Raw genomic sequence first — 19,203 nt, 5'->3', positions numbered from 1 at the left:
ATATATCTTTTAAAAAAAATATTTTTATAAAAAAAAACAAATGATTTACTTTTTTTAAAAAACCAACAATACCTTACTTTTAAAAAAAAGTAAAAATAAAAGGCATTTTTAATATTTGAAAACTCTTTTTAAAAGATCTATCCAAATATAAAATAATTTTTGTCCATTAAAACAAAATAAATATTTTTTTCTAAAAGTCAATCACTAGTCATTTTGGAGAATAAAAAGAGATAAAACAATTTGTGCATTTCAAAAATTCTTTTTTGTCTTCACTTTTTATCTTGTTTAAATGCTAAAACGAAATGTTATTTAGCCATATGTCCAGCAGGACAAGTTAGAACATGCTCAATATTCTATTCCTCGACTCAACGTTAGAAAAAGTCCAAAAACCAATATGTTAGAAAAAGTCCAAAAACCAATATGGTGCCCGAGATTAAATCTGGGGAATCAATATATTGAATTTTGAATCTAAAGTACTAAAATGGCAAAAACGGTCAATTTCAGAACCATTTTAAAAATTAAATATATTTTTTCATTGACAAATAATTTCCATTAAAACAATGGGTAGCTGACTAGCTGGTGATATCCCATTATAGTGCAATCAATATCAATATATCAATATATGATATGTTTTCTCATCTCTGCTCTTCCCTCACTTATCCTTTTATTCAAAAGATCAGTCTGTTGATCATCAGACGCATATATATATATATAAAGAATTCTGATGTGGAAACCAAAAGACCAAGCACTGGCATAGTTACAATTAATAATTTGAATTGCCAATCCAACAAGCACTATATGAAATGAATAAACATGCTTATGAAATCATGTCACTTATATTACTGAAAGAAAAGGAAGCATAGATGTAGTCGCTAATAAAGCCGGGTTTCTGGTTCCTCCAAAAGCCTCCTAGTTAGAGCAAAAGGGGGAGCAGCATCATACAACAACACTTGACAGTTGATACACCAAAGGGAAATGTCATATACTGATTCTGATAAACGCTAATCTCTTTGCACCTTTTGAATATTTGTACACTAATACCACATACCTTCCAATGCAATAAATTGAATCTTTTGTCTCTTTTGTTCGAAACATAAAATCTTAATCAATATGCACTTGGCATATTTGCATAGAGGCGAGTGAAAAATGGTTCAACCTCTGGTATACATTTAATGATTCTGATGAACTGATTCTTGCTGGGTTCTTCAAGGAGTAAAGGGCACATCTGTGCAACTTGAGGCAAGACTCTCGCCAGAGGCAGCCCCATTGCTATACTTCCTCCTCTAAATTTAGCTCCCATCTGCTCCACCACTGCATTCACCACCACTTTCATACATATCTCTAAGATGCTCCCAAATTCAGCACTGAAAAAGAAAGGAAGCAAATCATTTTGAGTGATGGTGAAACTCAATAATGAAATAGTATCAACCCTTCTCTCACAGAAATGTATAAACCTTAATAACACCGCTCGCGCTTCCGTCATAAGTTGTTCAAATTCTGTCACATCAGAAGGAGCTGGATCATCAATTCTGGAAGTTGCAGAATCCTCGGGCATCACATACTTTATCCAGGAGTGTGGACTCCCTTGGCTCATGAATATGATGAGTATCTGCATTATTGTTTCATGTAGTGCTGTACTGTTGAAGAAATGGCTCAGCTGCTTTCTGCAAATTGAAATTATGTTGCTTCATTCAAAATAGGTTTTGATCACTAATCTATAAGATATCTCTAGAGTCCAGATCCTACAAATTAAGTCAGTATTTGCAAGTCCCGACCCAATTTTTAACCCAAGACTAATTACCTCTCTATTGAAATATACATGAGGCCAAGAAAGGCACAATTTTTGGTGAACTATTTAACTGTTGCTTTATTGCAAACTTTTAAAGGAGGCTTCTCAGAGTTTGATAGATGTGTTTTAGATGCATAACTTAGAATCCATCACGTTTATACGTCCAGCCAGGTGTTTAATACCAAATGGATGGTTCAACTTAAAAGAATTAGAAGCAATCTGGATTTTCAGTTCAAAAACAATAGTCAGGAGAAGATTTAAAGTCTGGAAGTTTCAAAACACAGTTCCGGATATTGACAGCTTGACAAATAAATTTCTTTGGCCTCAACTGTACAATTTAGCTCATGCAATCTTATGAAGAGTTTAAAAACAATACTTTATATATCTGGGAGAAGATTCCCCACTACTTGCTATTATCAGAATATAAAAAGAAACATCACCCTTTGAGAGCTTCTTGCGTTGCCGCCTCCATATCTGAAATCAAGGGAGGCATGCCATGTTGACAGAGAAAATCAACAGTTCCTAGAAATTTCTGCTGGTCTTCTTTATCAACCAGATCTCCACTTTCCTACACACAAACCGAGAAGAATAATAAAGCTTTTTAGGTTAAATGGGATCTGCCATGTGTGAAATAGTTGATATTTCAAACGTATTCGCAGTAATCTTGAATTGGATGGTTCTTTTGCAGTTTAATTAGGAATAAGGAAGACAATAAATACAGTCCCTAAAAGATTTGACTGGAAAGCTTTGAAATTCTGGCCTCTCTAGAGAATTGACCTGTGCACTGATTCAATCAACAGAGTAGCAAACACCTAAATTTTAACTAGAGAAACTATTCCAATTTTTTAAATACTTTCTCACCTCTCCCTGGAATTAAGTTCATCACCTAAACATAATCTCAAGATAAAATAGAAAATCCATAGCACCAAAATGACAGCCAACAAATAACAGCAGCTAATTGTTTCACAGCATCTGTGAAACCAAGCAAAATGCAAGGAAAATTCTAAAGCCTCAACTATAGACTATAACCTTTATATGACATACTCGCTCTCTATTAGTCACAAATGCTCCAACTTTCTCAGGAATTTGTGCTGTCACCTGCACTCCATTCAGGAGGACCTATAAAGAGTGATATCTGGTTTCCTTTAAACTACTTATATATCCAAAGCATCCCAATTATACTCAACATAATAAGAGTCATAAACAAATAAACTCTAAAAAAGGGAAAATGATGGGAAAAAAAGTTGTTCTTACCGTTGTGCTAGAGCTTTCAAATCTTCGTGCAGTATCAATATATAGATGCCTTCCTAGAATATTTACTTGAACCTTCGTATATAAACTAAGCATTGTTGTGGCCCATACTGACAACGCCATTCTTGTAAAACCTAGAGAAAAAGAAATTGTGCATAATTAGTTTTCCAAAACACCTTATGGACTATTGCAACCAGACAAACCACAAAGCTAGAAGTGTAGTAAATTTGGATGCCAAGATCTGGTTAATACTTAGAATTTTGAGTCTCTCCCATAAATTTAGTTTCTCTGATTGCGTTAAAGTGCTTGGTTGACCCTTCCCTTGTAGGAGTCTCTCAAGAAGCTGAGAAAGATCCAACTCTTCTGCTACGCGACAGCTTAAGTTGTGCATAGCATGAGGCAGTGTCATTACATCCGAAATCGTCTGAATATTCTCAAAGTGAGCTTGCATTCTATCATTCACAGATAAACAAGAGAAGGCAAACCATCAGCATTTGTAAGGTTTAATTGGGATATTGAAAATTTATGATTGAACAAAACATATCCATCTGTGTCCACGTAATATTTAAGATGAAGCATTGGAGCTGGACATTTGACTTAACTGAACCTTCATGAGCTCCTCACTTTCCCTTTGAATTGCGAGTTCTCTCTCAAGTGCATCGAGCCTGCGCCTGTGAGCACCATAGAGCTTATACAAAAGATACCCACTTCCTAAAACACCAACTGAAATGAAAACCTTCCTCCTATGGCGCCTCCACAAATCCCTGATGCCCAATAACAAAACCGTGAACATAATGATCACAAAAGAATAGCGGAAACTAGAAACAAAGCAAATATTCCCAATAACAACAGTGCACGCCAAGTGTTCGACAAAATGACAAGGAAGGAACCCGAGTGTACCTGACGGAAAGCATTTTGATGATACTAGGAAGAGCGAAAACCCATTAGCATGGCGGAGAAGCTTGGAAATCTATTGTGCGGGTGAGAGTGGAGAGGGAGCAAAGAACGAAGAAAGAGAATCGGGGACGGGTTAGTTAGCTGCAAGAAGAAAAAACATTGGAATAGCCGCCAAAAGGATAAAGTGCAGAGAGTGCGCACGCGCACCCACGCGCGGTGTCTCGAGAAGGAAGTAGCGTTGGTGATGGTGGGTTTAGAAAGAGGAGGGAGGTTCTTGGTTCGGCCTTCTATTCTGAGTCGTGACTCGTGAGTCGAATCGGGGAGCAACTCTGTCGTTCGGAGCCGTGATCATTCATCAGTGATCAATCATCGATATGGATAGGAAGATCCCCAAAAAAGAGAAAATTAAAATAGACATAAAACCAAGAAGGAAAAAGATAAATTATACTGTTTCTCCAAATTTTGTTTTGAATTTGCAATAAATCTTAATTTTATCTGTTATTTTTTATAGTAAATTAGTTAAATTTTATTTTTATAATTGAATAATATTAAAAAATTAATTTTTTCAGTTAATATTTTAATTTTTTTAAAATTATATTATTTATTTTAAATTTTAAATTATAAACATAAATTTTAAAATTAATTAATACTAACTAACTGAAAATTTGTTCTTATACTTTTCTTTTCAATTTTATCGCAAATTTAACTCTAATTTATTTGTCCACTTTTAATTTTTTTTTCTCGCAATTTCCTCTTCTTAAACCTTTTTTGTTGGCTTATTTGTTAGCCGTATATCTTAATTACCCTCTTCAATAGGGGTGGTAATGAGTAGTGTAGGATATGATTTGAATTTGACCTTAACCCTACTTGCGTGTTGAGATTTTTATATAAATTCAACCCTATCTATTAAGAATATCCTAATCTTAACCCTATCCATTCTTAACCCACGCGTATCCAATCCTATCTGCGGGTTATAAAAAAGATGCAACATTATTATATAACTTGATGATCATTTAAAATAGAATAATGTTTTATGTAAAAAGAAAACACATTAAATTATCAATTAATAATCTTCTCTCAGTGGCTAAAGATCTTTTGCATTCAATAAAAAGTATTTGGTACAACATCCATTTAAAATGTATTTTTATATAAATATATAAGAATAAATGACCATTTGTACCCATGACAGATGAAAACGCTGATATTTGTACCCATGATAGCCTGAAACTAAAGTTATACCCATGATAGCCTGAAATTAAAGTTATACCCATGATAGATGCCTTCCGTATGACAAAAGTACCCTGACTTAGATCGGAGCTTAGTTCGTGGGAATCAGATCCTACGTGGCACTCCCTACCTTATCTTCAACCCGTCTCTCTCTTACTCACTCTCTCTTCAACCCCCACTCTGGCCCCTTCTTCCTCAACACTCGCTCCTTCACCTTCCTCGTCGTCATCAATGGCGCAAGATCTCTTCAACAATTTCTCGTTCTCCAAAATCCTGAAGCTCAAGACCAAGCAGCAAGAGCTTCTGATCCGCGTCACTATCCTCACACTCATCTACATCCTAGCCTTCATAATACACCAGTAACCAACAACACCAATACATAAAGTGGCACCAAATTGATGATAAACACATAACCACCCCAAGCCGAAACCATGTAGAAATATCCAAATGCCGAAGCCAGAGCCCAAGCTAATCACCCAGTGTTAACAGCCTTAACAAACAAGTAAAATGTCAACAAAAGCGCGAAAATAGCAACGCCTTCATTGTCATAGGACCCTGCCACAAACTGCGAAATATACCCAGGGCAGATTGCAATCAAAGCCGCGGCGACGATCCCTGCGCCGGAATCCCAAATCTCCTTGCCGAAGAAGTAAGCAATGAGGGTGGTGTTGGAGGCGAAAAAGGGCCCGTTAGGACGCAAACCTCGCGGATGTGGACTGCAAAACGGAGGAAGCGGATGACCTAGTAGAGCGCGGCGGCAGTGAGCATGAAACCGGGGTAGAGGGTTTCGTCGATGATGCGTCCAAGTGGGTACCAGCTCTCCGAGTCGAACCAATTCCAGAACTTCGCCGTGAGGGCGCTTCCTCGACGGGGATCTGTTGCTGTTCCACCTATGATTCTTCATCATTGTTGTTGTTCCCTCCCTGATGCTTCTTTTGCTGGTTACTTCTTCTTCTCTTTTTTCTGTAACTGTGGTAGCGGTGGAGAAGCTTCCGCTGATGCTGCATGGTTCTTCTGAGAGCTGAGACACTACCTCTGAGACTTCACCTTCCTTTTTGTTGATGATAATCGGGTTGGGAATGGGATGTGGGTTCTTTGATTTGATTTTGTCATCAGGGTTTTGAAGAGGAGGCAGAAGGGTGTCCGATTCTGACTTCAAAATTGGAACTTGATTTCGTTTGGCAATGGGTGTTTCTAATAGGACCTCTTTCACAGACCCTTCCTCTAACACTGGTGGTGGTTGGCGCTGTGGTATTTGTTGGTTAAGGTTTGAGTTGGGGAGAGAGGGTGTAAGGTATTGTTGAGGGGTTTGATTATTTTGGTGATATGGATTTTGGTTTTGGGTCTGGGATTTGCTGATGCAACAACCCATGTGGAGGTTTGAAAAAACAATGTGAAAGAACTGAAGATTGATGGTTTAGAGGTTATAGTAAACTCTCGTTGCAAGTATAGTTACTAAACCAAGCAATCAACCTTTCTTACAAACGTTTTGGTTGTCATAAGTAACAAACCCCTTTAAAATTGATAACCGAGTATTTAAACCTCGGGTCGTCTTCTCAAGGAACTGCAGGGAAGTATGTTATTATTATTGGTTATGAAGATTGTAAATTGGGGTTTTTAAGATGAGGAACAAGTAATTTAAATTGCAATTGAAATAAGTAAAAGACTGTAAAGTAAATAAATAACTGTAAAATAAACTTTTGGCAATGTATGAGAAATTAGAAGTCCTATCCTAGTTATCCTTATCAATGATGATGAAGATTGAACCTTAATTCCACTTAGTTAATACAATTATCAATCATGTTTGAGTTTGATAACTCCTGAGTTACTGATTTCTTAGCCAAGACCAAAAGGAGAAAAATAAATCTACCGGAATAAAAATGTTTTCAGATTGGAAGCAACAGTAATATAAATAAAAGAAAGCAATCATAAACTGAAATACCTCAAATAACATTAATTCAAAGAGTAATCTGTGACATGAAAGAATTTATAAATTAAATTAAGAAAGCAAGTAATTAAAAAGGAATGTTGAACTTGATAAAAAGATAATCCTGAAAGCGAATAAAATCCTAAATCTGAATCCTAATCCTAAAGAGAGAGGAGAGAACCTCTCTCAAAACTAAATCTAAATCATGAAAAGTAACTAATTGGAGACTCTCCTCTGAATGGATGCATTCCCTCCAACTTCATAACCTTTGATCTGTGCCTTCTGGACTTGGATTTGGGCCAAAAAGGGCTTCAGAAATCGCTGGGAGCGTTTTCTGTAATTTCTGGTGCGTGGCCTCTGTCACGCGTCCGCGTGGGTCACGCGGTCGCGTCGTCTGGAGTTTTCCTTGTCATGCGGTCGCTTCAGTCATGCGTCCGCGTCAATCACGCGGTCGCGTCACTGCCAGTTTCTTCAAAAACTCTGTTTTGTGCTTTCCTTCCAATTTTGTATGTTTCCTTTTCATCCTTTAAGTCATTCCTGCCTTAGAAGATCTGAAACTACTCAACACACGAATCACGGCATCGAATGGAAGTAAAGGGTAATTAAAATAATTACTTTTAAAGCATAGGAAACATGTTTTTCACATACATCACATAATAAGGAAGGGAAAGTAAAACCATGCGATTAACATGAATAAGTGAGTGAAGGATTGAATAAATCACTTAAATTAGGCACAAAATATATCATAAAATATGGGTTTATCAACCTCCCCACACTTAAACAATAGCATGTCCTCATGCTAAATCCAAGACAAAGAGTAAGGTAAGGTTGAAGTGGTGGAATCTCATGCAATGCAATCTATTCTAAATGCAACTACCTAAATGAATCATGCAATTCTAATTTTTATTCACTTGTATATAAAACTTACATGTAGTCAAACTAATTCACATTCTCAAGGAATCATATACGCATAGCCAAACCTTAGATAATGATAAAGCACGTTTACAATTGAGATGGGAAAAAAAATATTTTACAAACTTGCAAGACAATTAATAATTTAAGCAGAGATATATGTTGATGAGCTATTGAACCCTCACTGAATTTTGTGTTTACTCTCTAGTCACTAAGTGTTTATTGGGTTAATCACTCTATTCTTCTTTTTATCCTTACTTTCTATAACTTTGTTCTTCATCTAATCAATCAACAATTATAGAATATAGGCATACAAAAATCATAAGGTCTTTAATTAAGGTTGTAATGGGGGCAAGGTAAAGGTAAGGGTATATGTATAAGGCTAAGTGAGCTAATAAGTGAATCCTTGATTAGTCTAAGATCTCACCTAACATACATATTTTGTAAAGCAAAGCTTCTTTACCTATTTTTCCATATTTTTCCCACTTTTTATGTTACATGCTCATGTTTTAATTTTTATTTATTTTTATCCCATGTGCATTACTTTTTGTATTTGGGGAATTTTTTTGTATCCCCTTTATTCAAATACTGAAAAATAATTTTTTTTTGAATGCACATGGTAATTGAATTATTTTGATTTCACATGAGCATGCTTCCCAAAATTTTTATTTGAATTATTTTATTCTTTTTAACTTTCTACCCTTTGTTTTTATCATCCATGTTCCGATAAGGTTCCCTACTTACACAACACACAATTTCTATCTTAAGCTAACCAATGATTCAACTTAGGATTTTTTATTTTGTTTTTCTGCTTAAAGCTAGTAATATGGTTATAAAACAAGAGGGGTTTTAAAGGATCAAAGGGGCTAACAAGGGTGATATAAAAGGTAGGCTAATTTGGGAATAGTGAGCTAGAATCAAACAATGGCCTCAATCACTTTCTTGGTATGTATCTATATTCTACAATCGGACATATAGATTAAAACAAAGTAAAGAACACCAGAATAAAAAAAGAAGGGCGGAACACAAGGGAATAAAATATTATGGTTTAAATGTAACCATACAATTAAGCTCAAAACTCACAGGCTGTGTGTTCTCTAACTCAAAAATCATATATCAGTTATATATGTCAAGCAAGTAAAAATTAAGAGTTCCCATTATTCTCAATGTAAATCTTAAGGTGGCTTTAAAGTTCTAGTGTTTCTCCTTGATGAAATGTTGTTAACTAACTAACATGTAATGTTATATATACAAGGTGTGGGTTGTTTTTATTCTGTTAAAAGTCTCTAGTTTACTTCCTTTTTATATTTTTAATTCAAACTAAGTTATCTTATGCTAAAAAGGGTAAACTATACTAATTAATCCACATTAACTAATAAGTTAGAATTGCAACTAAACTAAATGGCTAAAATATGAACTAAAGTACAACATGCAGAAATATACTAAAAATACATGAAAATAGTAAGTACTGAGAAAAAAAATAAAAATAAAAATAAAGAGAAAAATACAGAAAAATAATAAAGTAAAAAGAGTCTGTAGTGGTTCATCAAAAAATATACGCCAGAGATGGCGACCTACCCACACTTAAAATGAAGCATCGTCCCTGATGCTCACTCAAGCAGGGTGTGAATGGGTGTCATCACTGGAAGGATGGGTAGCTGGAGTCTCTGTGGTGGTGGTCTGAGGATCTGCCTGCTGCAGAGGAGGTGCTGACTGAATAGGGATCTCTGGGTCTGCAGCCTGAATCTGAGGTGGGGCCTCCTAATGTGATGCAGCCTGCTCTGTGCCTGCCTGTGCAGCCTCTGTCTGTGGATGTGTCTCTGCCTCGTGATCATCCGCCTCCTCCTCAGATGGCTCTGATGGGGTGTCAGGCTCGAAGGGAATGTCACTGCCAGAACGGATCATCAGCTTTAGGTGCTCATAGCGTCGCTTGCTGCGACGCTCAGATCTCTCGTATCGCCGCCGGTTGCGGTGCTCCATCTGGTCTAGCTGCTGAAACAGGCGGTGCACTAAGTGATAAACTGGCTCTGAGGCAGGTGGAGGTGCAGTGGTGGTAGCAGGGGTAGCTATAGAGGAAGAGGGGCCGGCAGATGGTGTGGCTGTCTCATCAGTAGGAGTGAGGAATGGAGGTCTGTAGCCCAAAGCCAGAAAGTTCCTGCTGTGTGGTATAATTTTCTTGCATTCTGCAGTAGGAGGCTTCTCATCAGCATCCTCCCAAGGCACGTCAGCTCGACGGCCTAGCTGTGTAATCAGATATGGAAAGGGGAGAGTGCCTCGGACGTGGAGATTGATGATTGAAGATTGATGGTTTAGAGGTTATAGTAAACTCTCGTTGCAAGTATAGTTACTAAACCAAGCAATCAACCTTTCTTACAAATGTTTGGTTATCACAAGTAACAAACCCTTTAAAATTGATAACTGAGTATTTAAACCTCGGGTCGTCTTCTCAAGGAACTGCAGGGAAGTATGTTATTATTATTGGTTATGAAGATTGTAAATTGGGGTTTTTAAGATGAGGAACAAGTAATTTAAATTACAATTGAAATAAGTAAAAGACTGTAAAGTAAATAAATAACTGTAAAATAAACTTTTGGCAAGGTATGAGAAATTAGAAGTCCTATCCTAGTTATCCTTATCAATGATGATGTAGATTGAATCTTAATTCCACTCAGTTAGTCTTTACTTAAAGTAAAGAAAGGTCAAGTGACTAATTAGTTTGATCTTCAAATCCTAGTTAATCCCTAAGAAAAGATTGGGATTATTGAAGTTTAATTCAATTAGCAAAGATAACAATTATCAATCATGTTTGAGTTTGATAACTCCTGAGTTACTGGTTTCTTAGCCAAGACCAAAAGGAGAAAAATAAATCTACCTGAATAAAAATGTCTTCAGATTGGAAGCAACAGTAATATAAATAAAAGAAAGCAATCATAAACTGAAATATCTCAAATAACATTAATTCAAAGAGTAATCTGTGACATGGAAGAATTCATAAATTAAATTAAGAAATCAAGTAATTAAAAAGGAATGTTGAACCTGATAAAAAGATAATCCTGAAAGCGAATAAAATCCTAAATCTAAATCCTAATCCTAAAGAGAGAGGAGAGAACCTCTCTCAAAACTAAATCTAAATCATGAAAAGTAACTAATTGGAGACTCTCCTCTGAATGGATGCATTCCCCCACTTCATAACCTCTGATCTGTGCCTTCTGGACTTGGATTTGGGCCAAAAAGGGCTTCAAGAATCGCTGGGAGCGTTTTCTATAATTTCTGGTGCGTGGCCTCTGTCACGCGTCCGCGTGGGTCACGCGGTCGCGTCGTCTGGAGTTTTCCTTGTCATGCGGTCGCTTCAGTCATGCGTCCGCGTCAATCACGCGGTCGCGTCACTACCATTTTACGCTGGCATGCGGTCGTGTCGTCCATGCGATTGCGTCACTGCCAGTTTCTTCAAAAACTCCGTTTTGTGCTTTCCTTCCAATTTTGTATGTTTCCTTTCCATCCTTTAAGTCATTCCTACCTTAGAAGATCTAAAACTACTCAACACACGAATCACGGCATCGAATGGAAGTAAAGGGTAATTAAAATAATTACTTTTAAAGCATAGGAAACATGTTTTTCACATACATCACATAATAAGGAAGGGGAAGTAAAACCATGCGATTAACATGAATAAGTGAGTGAAGGATTGAATAAATCACTTAAATTAGGCACAAAATATATCATAAAATATGGGTTTATCACAATGCGAGAGGGTTGAAGTTTCAGAAGGTTAGTACTTAGTAGTGGGAAGAGTGGTGCCACTTTATGTATTGGTGTTGTTGGTTACTGGTGTATTGGTGTTACCATTTTGCGCCATTGATGACGAGGAGGAAGCTGAGGGAGCGAGTGTTGAGGAAGAAGGGGCCAGAGTGGGGGTTGAAGAGAGAGAGAGAGAGTGAGTAAGAGAGAGAGGGGTTGAAGTTAAGGTAGGGAGTGCCACGTAGGATCAGATTCCCACGAACCAAGCTCAGATCCAAGTCAGGACACTTTTGTCACACGGAAGGCATCTATCATGGGTATAACTTTAATTTCAGCCTATCATGGGTACAAATGTCAGCGTTTTCATCTGTCATGGGTACAAATGGTCATTTATTCAAATATATAACATATACATATATAGGATGCAAGTTAGTCATGTAAGATTGAGACTCAACCCGCTGCAGATCGGGTTAGCAACCCTACCCAACCGGATTGAATCGGGTTAGATATCTGTGGGTAGGGTTCATGTTGCCACCGCTACTCCTCATACTCCCTTTCTCGACTATCCTACCTCGATGGACAGAGGTGCAAAATAAGGGGGCACTTGCACACAATCAAGGCAAAACTTCATAGATGGGAGGGGAGTCTAGCCTCCCCTTTTTAAAAATTAATGGCATTCTTGTAACACCCTAAGCCTTACCTCTAGCCGTAAAGCAAAGGATAACAAAGTATCACGACAGTTCTACAACTCATACAATAATATATAAGGAAAGAAGTAATAATACTAGAAGCTCGATGAAGAAATAAAGCTTAAAGACATAGGAAAACCGAGATACAAAAGCGTAAAGCGTTACACAGGATAAACAACGCATAAAGGTATGAAAAGGATCATAGATACAAGATAATCAAATTATATACATATATAGTACAAAAAAGATAACTAGTCGCAGCCTACAGAATTTAGGCCGGCTAGCTTAAACAAAATACAACAGAGTTTTTGATATAAAACAGCAACATTCTGTCTCTCAAAGCAAGCCTCTAAGGCTGCAAGTGCAATATACAAAAGTGAGAAAGATACTGCATCAAAATAACCAAAATACAAAAGATAAAAGCAATCATCCGCTCTGTCACCATCCCGCAAACTCATCGAGGTGGGTTGCGACCTGCATCTGAAAAACAACAACAATATATGGTATGAGAACCAGAGGTTCTCAACATGGTAACAGTATCCAATAGATAAGATATAAAGTTCCGGGATGCCAAAGGCGATCCTAAAACTTCACACCGATATAAAGATATTCAAATTATAATAAAAACTTAAACCGTAAAAGGGTTGTCTATCTTAAGATATTTCTAATTCTAACAGATTACCGCTATCCCACATCCTTCGCCAATTTATCCTCCATGCGATCCCATTGCCACCATCTACCGAACCTCCTCAATTCCAGCAGAAAACACAGATAAATGCAAGCGAGTATAACACAGGTAATATACATTTACAGCAAGTAATTCACGAAGCAAGTAAGCATGATTATATATTTAGACAAAAGATGCAATTAGGAAAAGCAAGTAAACAAATAGAAGATGCACATGATGAATGCATGTCCTATTAGTTGTGATATCACTTGTCGGTTCAACTGCCAACCCAACACATCCCCTTGGGATGTCGCATTTCGGTCACAAATAATTGGTACCCGAGGGATATAGTGCCCTGATGTGAGGATTTATACCGGTTCGGAATTTAACAAAATAATTTCGGTGTGATCATAGCCCAAACCGACAATCGATCCTCAGATCAAAGTTTAATTTTTGGTTGTCACAAGTCCAACCCAATAAAAGTAACTGAGAGTATTAGTCTCGGGTCATTCTCCCTAGGAATCACAATCGAGTGCTCAATTATTGGTTATGTGTTTCATGGGTTGGGTTGATAAAGAAGCGAGAATTCAAGTGATAATAAAATAAAGCAAACAAATAAGGATTGTGATGAGCGGATATTTTATACGCTTTTTGACATTATTTTTATATAGTTTTTAGTAGTTTTTAATTAGTTTTTATTGAGTTTTTATAGGTTTTAATGTTAAAATCACATTTTTGGATTCTACTATGAGTTTTTGTGTTTTTGGAAAATTTCAAGAATTTTCTGGCTGAAATTGAGGAGTTGGAGCAGAAGTATGATTCAGAGACAGAGAAAGCACTACAGATGCTGTCCAGATCTGACCTGCCTGCACTCGAAAGAGTTTTTTTGGAGATACAGAAGTCCAAATGGAGTTCTCTCAACGGCTATGGAAATCTGACTTCCAGAGCTTTCCAGCAATATATAGTAGTCCATGCTTTGCTTCGGATTAGAAGGCCCAAAACTGGCGTCCAACGCCAGCTTCCTACCCCCTTCCAGACATCCAGCGCCCAAAGAGCAGAGACCAATGTACAAACCCCCAGAGAGGACCCCCTAGCTGGTGTTCCATGCCCAAGAAACCTCATAGCACGTGGATCTCATCAAAGCTCAGCCCAAACACTCACCATGTGGGCCCAGAATTGGATTTTAGCACTAAATAGACTGTTTTACCCTTTACTAGTCATCTGTTTAGTATTTAAGGGATTATGTTTATGTAATTCAAACCTTCTTTGAACCTTTAAGCACCATATTCGCATACCATACACGTTTTACCATTGTTTTACTTTAGTATGAGTTTCTAAACCTCCTAAGTTGAGGGGAGGAGCCCTGTTGAGTCCTATGAATTAATAAAAGTATTATTGTTTCTTCTTCGATCAATGTTTGATTTACTTCTAAGATGTATATCCGATCTTCATCGTGGTGAACAGGATGATCTGACAAATTAGCTCTGTTCATCACGTTAAGATGAACATGCCTGACAAACACCCGCGTCTACTTGGGTTCATGTGAATACTTAGAAGGAAAGCATGAGCCAACAACTATGTTTATACATCTCTCAAATGGTTAATCCACGACTTCATTGGGGACTTCTCAAGACACCAATTCAGCCGATTTCCAACGAGCTTAGGGTCTCCATGGTATAGGCTAGAATCTATAGAAGCAACATTCTCTGATCTGGAAGATTCGACCTTGTCTGTGGCGTTTTGAGTATGATCGCCAAGAGAATGACTTGCTAGAGCTTCACCCTTCGTCAGATTGAATGACCACGGGCAATGGCGTTTATTCTGTAGCTGAGGAGATCAATGACCATGGGCAATGGCTTTGATCACTTACAGCCTGCCGTAGAAGAAGATCATTCACAAGCAAAGAAGATAGTATTACCAGAGTTAATTCAGAAAGACAAAGCAACTCCAACTCTCAACTCTATTCCTGTTATTGTTTTCAATTCTACTACAAATTCCATATATGACATATAATCATTCAAGGTTTACATAATCCAACAACCTTCGGATTCTACCTGACTAAGACCTGCAAGACAACCATAGCTTGCTTCAAGCCACAATCCTCATGGGATCGATCCTAACTTGCTCAGGTATTACTTGGACGACCCAGTGCACTTGCTGGTACTACTGCTGTACGGAAAGGGTGGGGTTTGCATACACGCGCACCAAGTTTTTGGTGCCGTTGCCGGGGATTGTTGAGTTTGGACAAACTGACAGATTGTGTTGCTCCTTAGATCAGGTAATTTTTATTATATTTGAGTCTTTTATGTTGTTTTCTCCTTCCTTAATTTTCGAAAAATTCTAAAAACTTTTTCAAAAAAATATAATTTTTTTTTCTTTGTTTAATTTTTGTTCTTGATTTGGTCTTTGTTTGTGTTCGTGTTGAGTCTTTTATTTTTATTTTCCCTTTTCTATTTTTTTCGAAAATTCTAAAATGGTTTTTCAAAAATATTTTTATTTTCTTTGCTCAATTGGTTAATGCCTTGGTTTATGTTCTTGGTAATTGTTGTTCCTTTTGAGTCATTCTTTCTAAAAAATTTTCAAAAATAATTTTTCTTTAGTTAAATCTTGTGTCAAGTCTTTAAGTTTGGTGTCTTCTTGTTATTTTTCTTTTGTTTTTCGAAAATTGTGTGTTAATTTTCTAAAAATTTTAAATTTGGTGTCCTTTTTATGTTCTTGTGTTCTTTGAGTCTTTAAGTTTTGTTCTTGGTGTTCTTGTTAGTATTCAAAGTGTTCTTGAGTCTTGTATGTGTCTTGATCTTAAAATTTTTAAGTTTGGTATCCCTTGGTATTTTCCTCCAAAAATTTTCGAAAAATAAGGGTACTAGATCTAAAAATTTTAAGTCTTGTGTCTTTTTTGTGTTTTTCTCTTTTATCAATAAATTCAAAGTAAAATAAAAATATCTTTTCTAATTAATTTTAACCATAATTTTCGAAATTGACAATAAAAATTCAGATTTCAATTTTAAATTTTTATCTTATCATATATTAGTTGTCAAGTTTTCAAAAATCAAATCTTTTCAAAAATAAAATTCATTTCTTTTTCAAAAATCTTATCTTTTTCAAAATCTTATCATATCTTTTTTCAAAATTTAAAAATCTTATCTTATCTTTTTTCAAATTTTAATTTTTTTTAAAATCATATCTTTTTCAAAATCAAATTTCAAAATCTTATCTTTTTTTAAATTTCAATTTCAAATCTCTTCTTATTTTATCTACTATTTTATTTTTAAATTAAAAATCTTTTCTTAATTAATATCTTATTTTCTCTCTCTTCCTTTTCAAAACCTCATAACTAACTCTTCTCTTCCTTAATTTTCGAAAATAATATCTCCTTTTTCTCTCTCTTCTTTTTCAAAATTACCTAACTAACTCTCTCTTCTTAATTTTTGAAAACTACTTCTATTCTTCTCTCTCTTCTTTTTCAAAACCTCCTAAATAACTCCTCTCTCTCTTAATTTTTGAAAACTTCCTTCTCTTCTCTCTCTTCTATTTTCGAAAATTTAACAATTAAAATTCAAATCTTTTTAAATTAATTTAACTTAATTTTTGAAAACTAATTAATTAATTAATTAAAAAATAAAAATATTTTAATTCTTATTTGGTTTTTCTATTTATACTCCTTCTCTTCTCATCTCTAATTATTTGAACTCTACTTCCCTCTCTTCTTCTACATACAATTCTTTATCTTCTTTCCTTTCTTCTTCACATCTCACTTGCAGCTTTTTGCCAATTGGCACAAAAAGCTTTCTTGTGATTTCTTTTCCATCTTCTTCTTTCTTCTATTCTGACTTTAAGGAGGAGCTTATTGCCTATTGGCATAGAGAGTCTTCTTCTTTTCTTCTTTTTTTCTTTTCTTCTTGTTTATGACCAAGAACGGGCACAAAAAACCCCTCTTGACTCCTAATCCTGAACCTGAGAAGATTCAAAGGAGGCATTTACAACAAGCTAAAGCACAACACTCCGAAAGAGACCTTTCAGAAAGTTTTGAACAAGAACTGGAGGATATGACTGAACCACAAGAGGAGGCTAGGAAAGTCCTTGGTGAATTCACCATGCCTACCTCTGACTTTTATGGCATAAGCATTATTGTACCTGCCATTGGAGCTAACAATTTTGAGTTTAAGCCTCAGTTAGTCTCTCTTCTGCAGCAGAACTACAAATTCCATGGACTTCCACTAGAAGATCCATATCAGTTCTTAGCAGAATTTTTACAGATCTGTGATACTGTAAAGACTAATGGAGTTAATCCTGAAGTCTACAAGATGATGCTCTTTCTCTTTGCCTTAAGAGACAGAGCTAAGTTCTGGTTGGATGCCCAACCTAGAGGGAGTCTTGACTCTTGGGAAAAGCTAGTTAATGCTTTTCTGGCTAAGTTCTTTCCTCCTCAAAAGATGAGCAAGATTAGAGTAAAAGTTCAAATCTTCAGACAAAGAGAAGGTGAATCCCTCTATGAAGCTTGGGAAAGATACAAGCAACTGATCAGGAGATGTCTTCCGGACATGCTTTCAGAATGGTCCATAATAGGCGTGTTCTATGATGGCTTGTCTGAGATGTCCAAAATTTCATTAGACAGCTCTGCAGGTGGATCTCTCCACTTGAAGAAAATGCCTGCAGAAGCAAGGGTACTCATTGAAATAGTTGCTAATAACCAATTCATGTACACCTCTGAGAGGAATCCTGTAAATCTTGGAGTCTCTCAAAAGAAAGGAGTTCATGAAGTTAAGACTCTGAATACCATCTTGGCTCAGAATAAGATCTTGACCCAACAGGTCAACATGATCTCTCAACATCTCACTGGGATGCAAACTGCATCTGGCAGTAATCAGGAAGCTTCTCTTGAAGAAGAAGCTTATGATCCTGATCAACCCACCATGAAGGAGGTGAATTACATGGGAGAACCCTATGGAAACACTTACAACCCTTCATGGAGGAATCATCCTAACCTCTCATGGAAGGATCAACAGAAATCTCAGCAAGGTTTCAATAACAATCAAGGTGGTAGGAACCAGAATAGGTTCAACAACAGACCACCATTCCCATCTTCTCAAAGGAATATGGAGACCTCTAAGCAGAGCCTTTCTGACTTAGCCACTCTAGTCTCCAGCCTCACTAAGACCACCCATAGTTTCATTAATGAAACAAGGTCCTCCATTAGAAACTTGGAGGTACAAGTTGGTCAACTGAGCAAAATGATCCCTGAGATCCCTCCTGACACTCTTCCCAATAATACTGAGGTTAATCCTAGAGAAGAGTGCAAGGCCATAACCATGGAGGTTGAGGCCGAATTAGAGGAAAATGGGAAGGTGTTGAATGCCAGTGAAGAAACCTTCACTAGGCGTTCAACGCCCACAATGGTAGCAAGCCTGGTGTTAAACACCAGTGAGGAACCCCTCACTGGGCATTTAATGCTCATCCTGGCAGAAAAGTTGGTGTTGAACGCCAGACAGGGAGCACTGGCTGGGTGTTCAACACCCAAACAGGAAGACTTTCTGGCACTGAACGCCAGTGAGGAACCCCTCACTGGGCGTTCAACGCCCAGTAGCCTAAGGAAGCTGGTGTTGAATGCCAGCAAGGACATCCCTACTGGGCATTCAACGCCCAGAATGCTAGAGAGACTGGCATTTAACGCCAGTCAAAGTGGACAGCAAGGGCGTTCAATGCCCAATAAGCTGACAGAGCTGGTGTTGAACTCTAGTCAAAGCACACCCTTTGAGTGCCTAAATCCCACTCAAGAACCCTCTAGCCCAGAACCAAAGGAAACCATAAAGACAATTGAGGTTCCTTTGAATGTACTTCTACAGTGCATATATTCTTATGACTACTCATCCTCAGATGAGGATGAAGACATTAGGGAAGAGCAAGTTGCTCGATACCTAACAGCTTTTATAAAGCTAAATGCCAAGCTATTTAGTACAAAGTCTCTGGAGGAAGAACCTCCACTGCTAACCAAAGAACTCCATGCTTTGGTTCAGCAAGAAATACCTCATAAGCTTCCAGATCCTGGACGCTTTCTGATTCCTTGCACCATAGGCACTATGACCTTTGATAAGGCTCTATGTGACCT

The 19,203-nt window shown here is 37.0% G+C and overlaps 1 protein-coding gene across 5 annotated transcripts; it reads right to left on the bottom strand.

Annotated features, from left to right (window-relative positions):
• On the bottom strand, positions 730-4,337 carry LOC107643398 (peroxisome biogenesis protein 3-2). 5 transcript variants are annotated; one of them, XM_016347030.2, is made up of 8 exons: positions 3,941-4,337; positions 3,631-3,804; positions 3,293-3,492; positions 3,044-3,174; positions 2,834-2,908; positions 2,230-2,357; positions 1,455-1,664; positions 730-1,364 (listed from the first exon to the last, which is right to left on the bottom strand). In XM_016347030.2, exons 1-8 carry the CDS (start codon positions 3,952-3,954, stop codon positions 1,106-1,108), a joined length of 1,191 nt encoding a protein of 396 aa, XP_016202516.1. In that variant the 5' UTR covers positions 3,955-4,337; the 3' UTR covers positions 730-1,105. The 5 variants fall into 5 exon arrangements, with proteins under 5 accessions (XP_016202516.1, XP_016202518.1, XP_016202517.1 ...); XM_016347032.2 differs by having other exon boundaries at positions 2,834-2,887; XM_016347031.2 differs by having other exon boundaries at positions 3,643-3,804; positions 3,941-4,336.

This window comes from Arachis ipaensis, chromosome B05, assembly GCF_000816755.2.
Source record: "Arachis ipaensis cultivar K30076 chromosome B05, Araip1.1, whole genome shotgun sequence".
Taxonomy (NCBI): Eukaryota; Viridiplantae; Streptophyta; class Magnoliopsida; order Fabales; family Fabaceae; genus Arachis; species Arachis ipaensis.
This window is presented reverse-complemented; position numbering and strand designations above follow the sequence as displayed.

Bases quoted from the DNA above. Each gene is read 5' to 3' on its own strand.
- LOC107643398 (XM_016347030.2), bottom strand. The intron at 3,175-3,292 runs GTATTAACCAGA...CTTTTTCTCTAG, and splicing joins GGAGAGACTCAAAATTCTAA to GTTTTACAAGAATGGCGTTG. The intron at 1,365-1,454 runs GTTTATACATTT...TTTCTTTTTCAG, and splicing joins GCGCGAGCGGTGTTATTAAG to TGCTGAATTTGGGAGCATCT.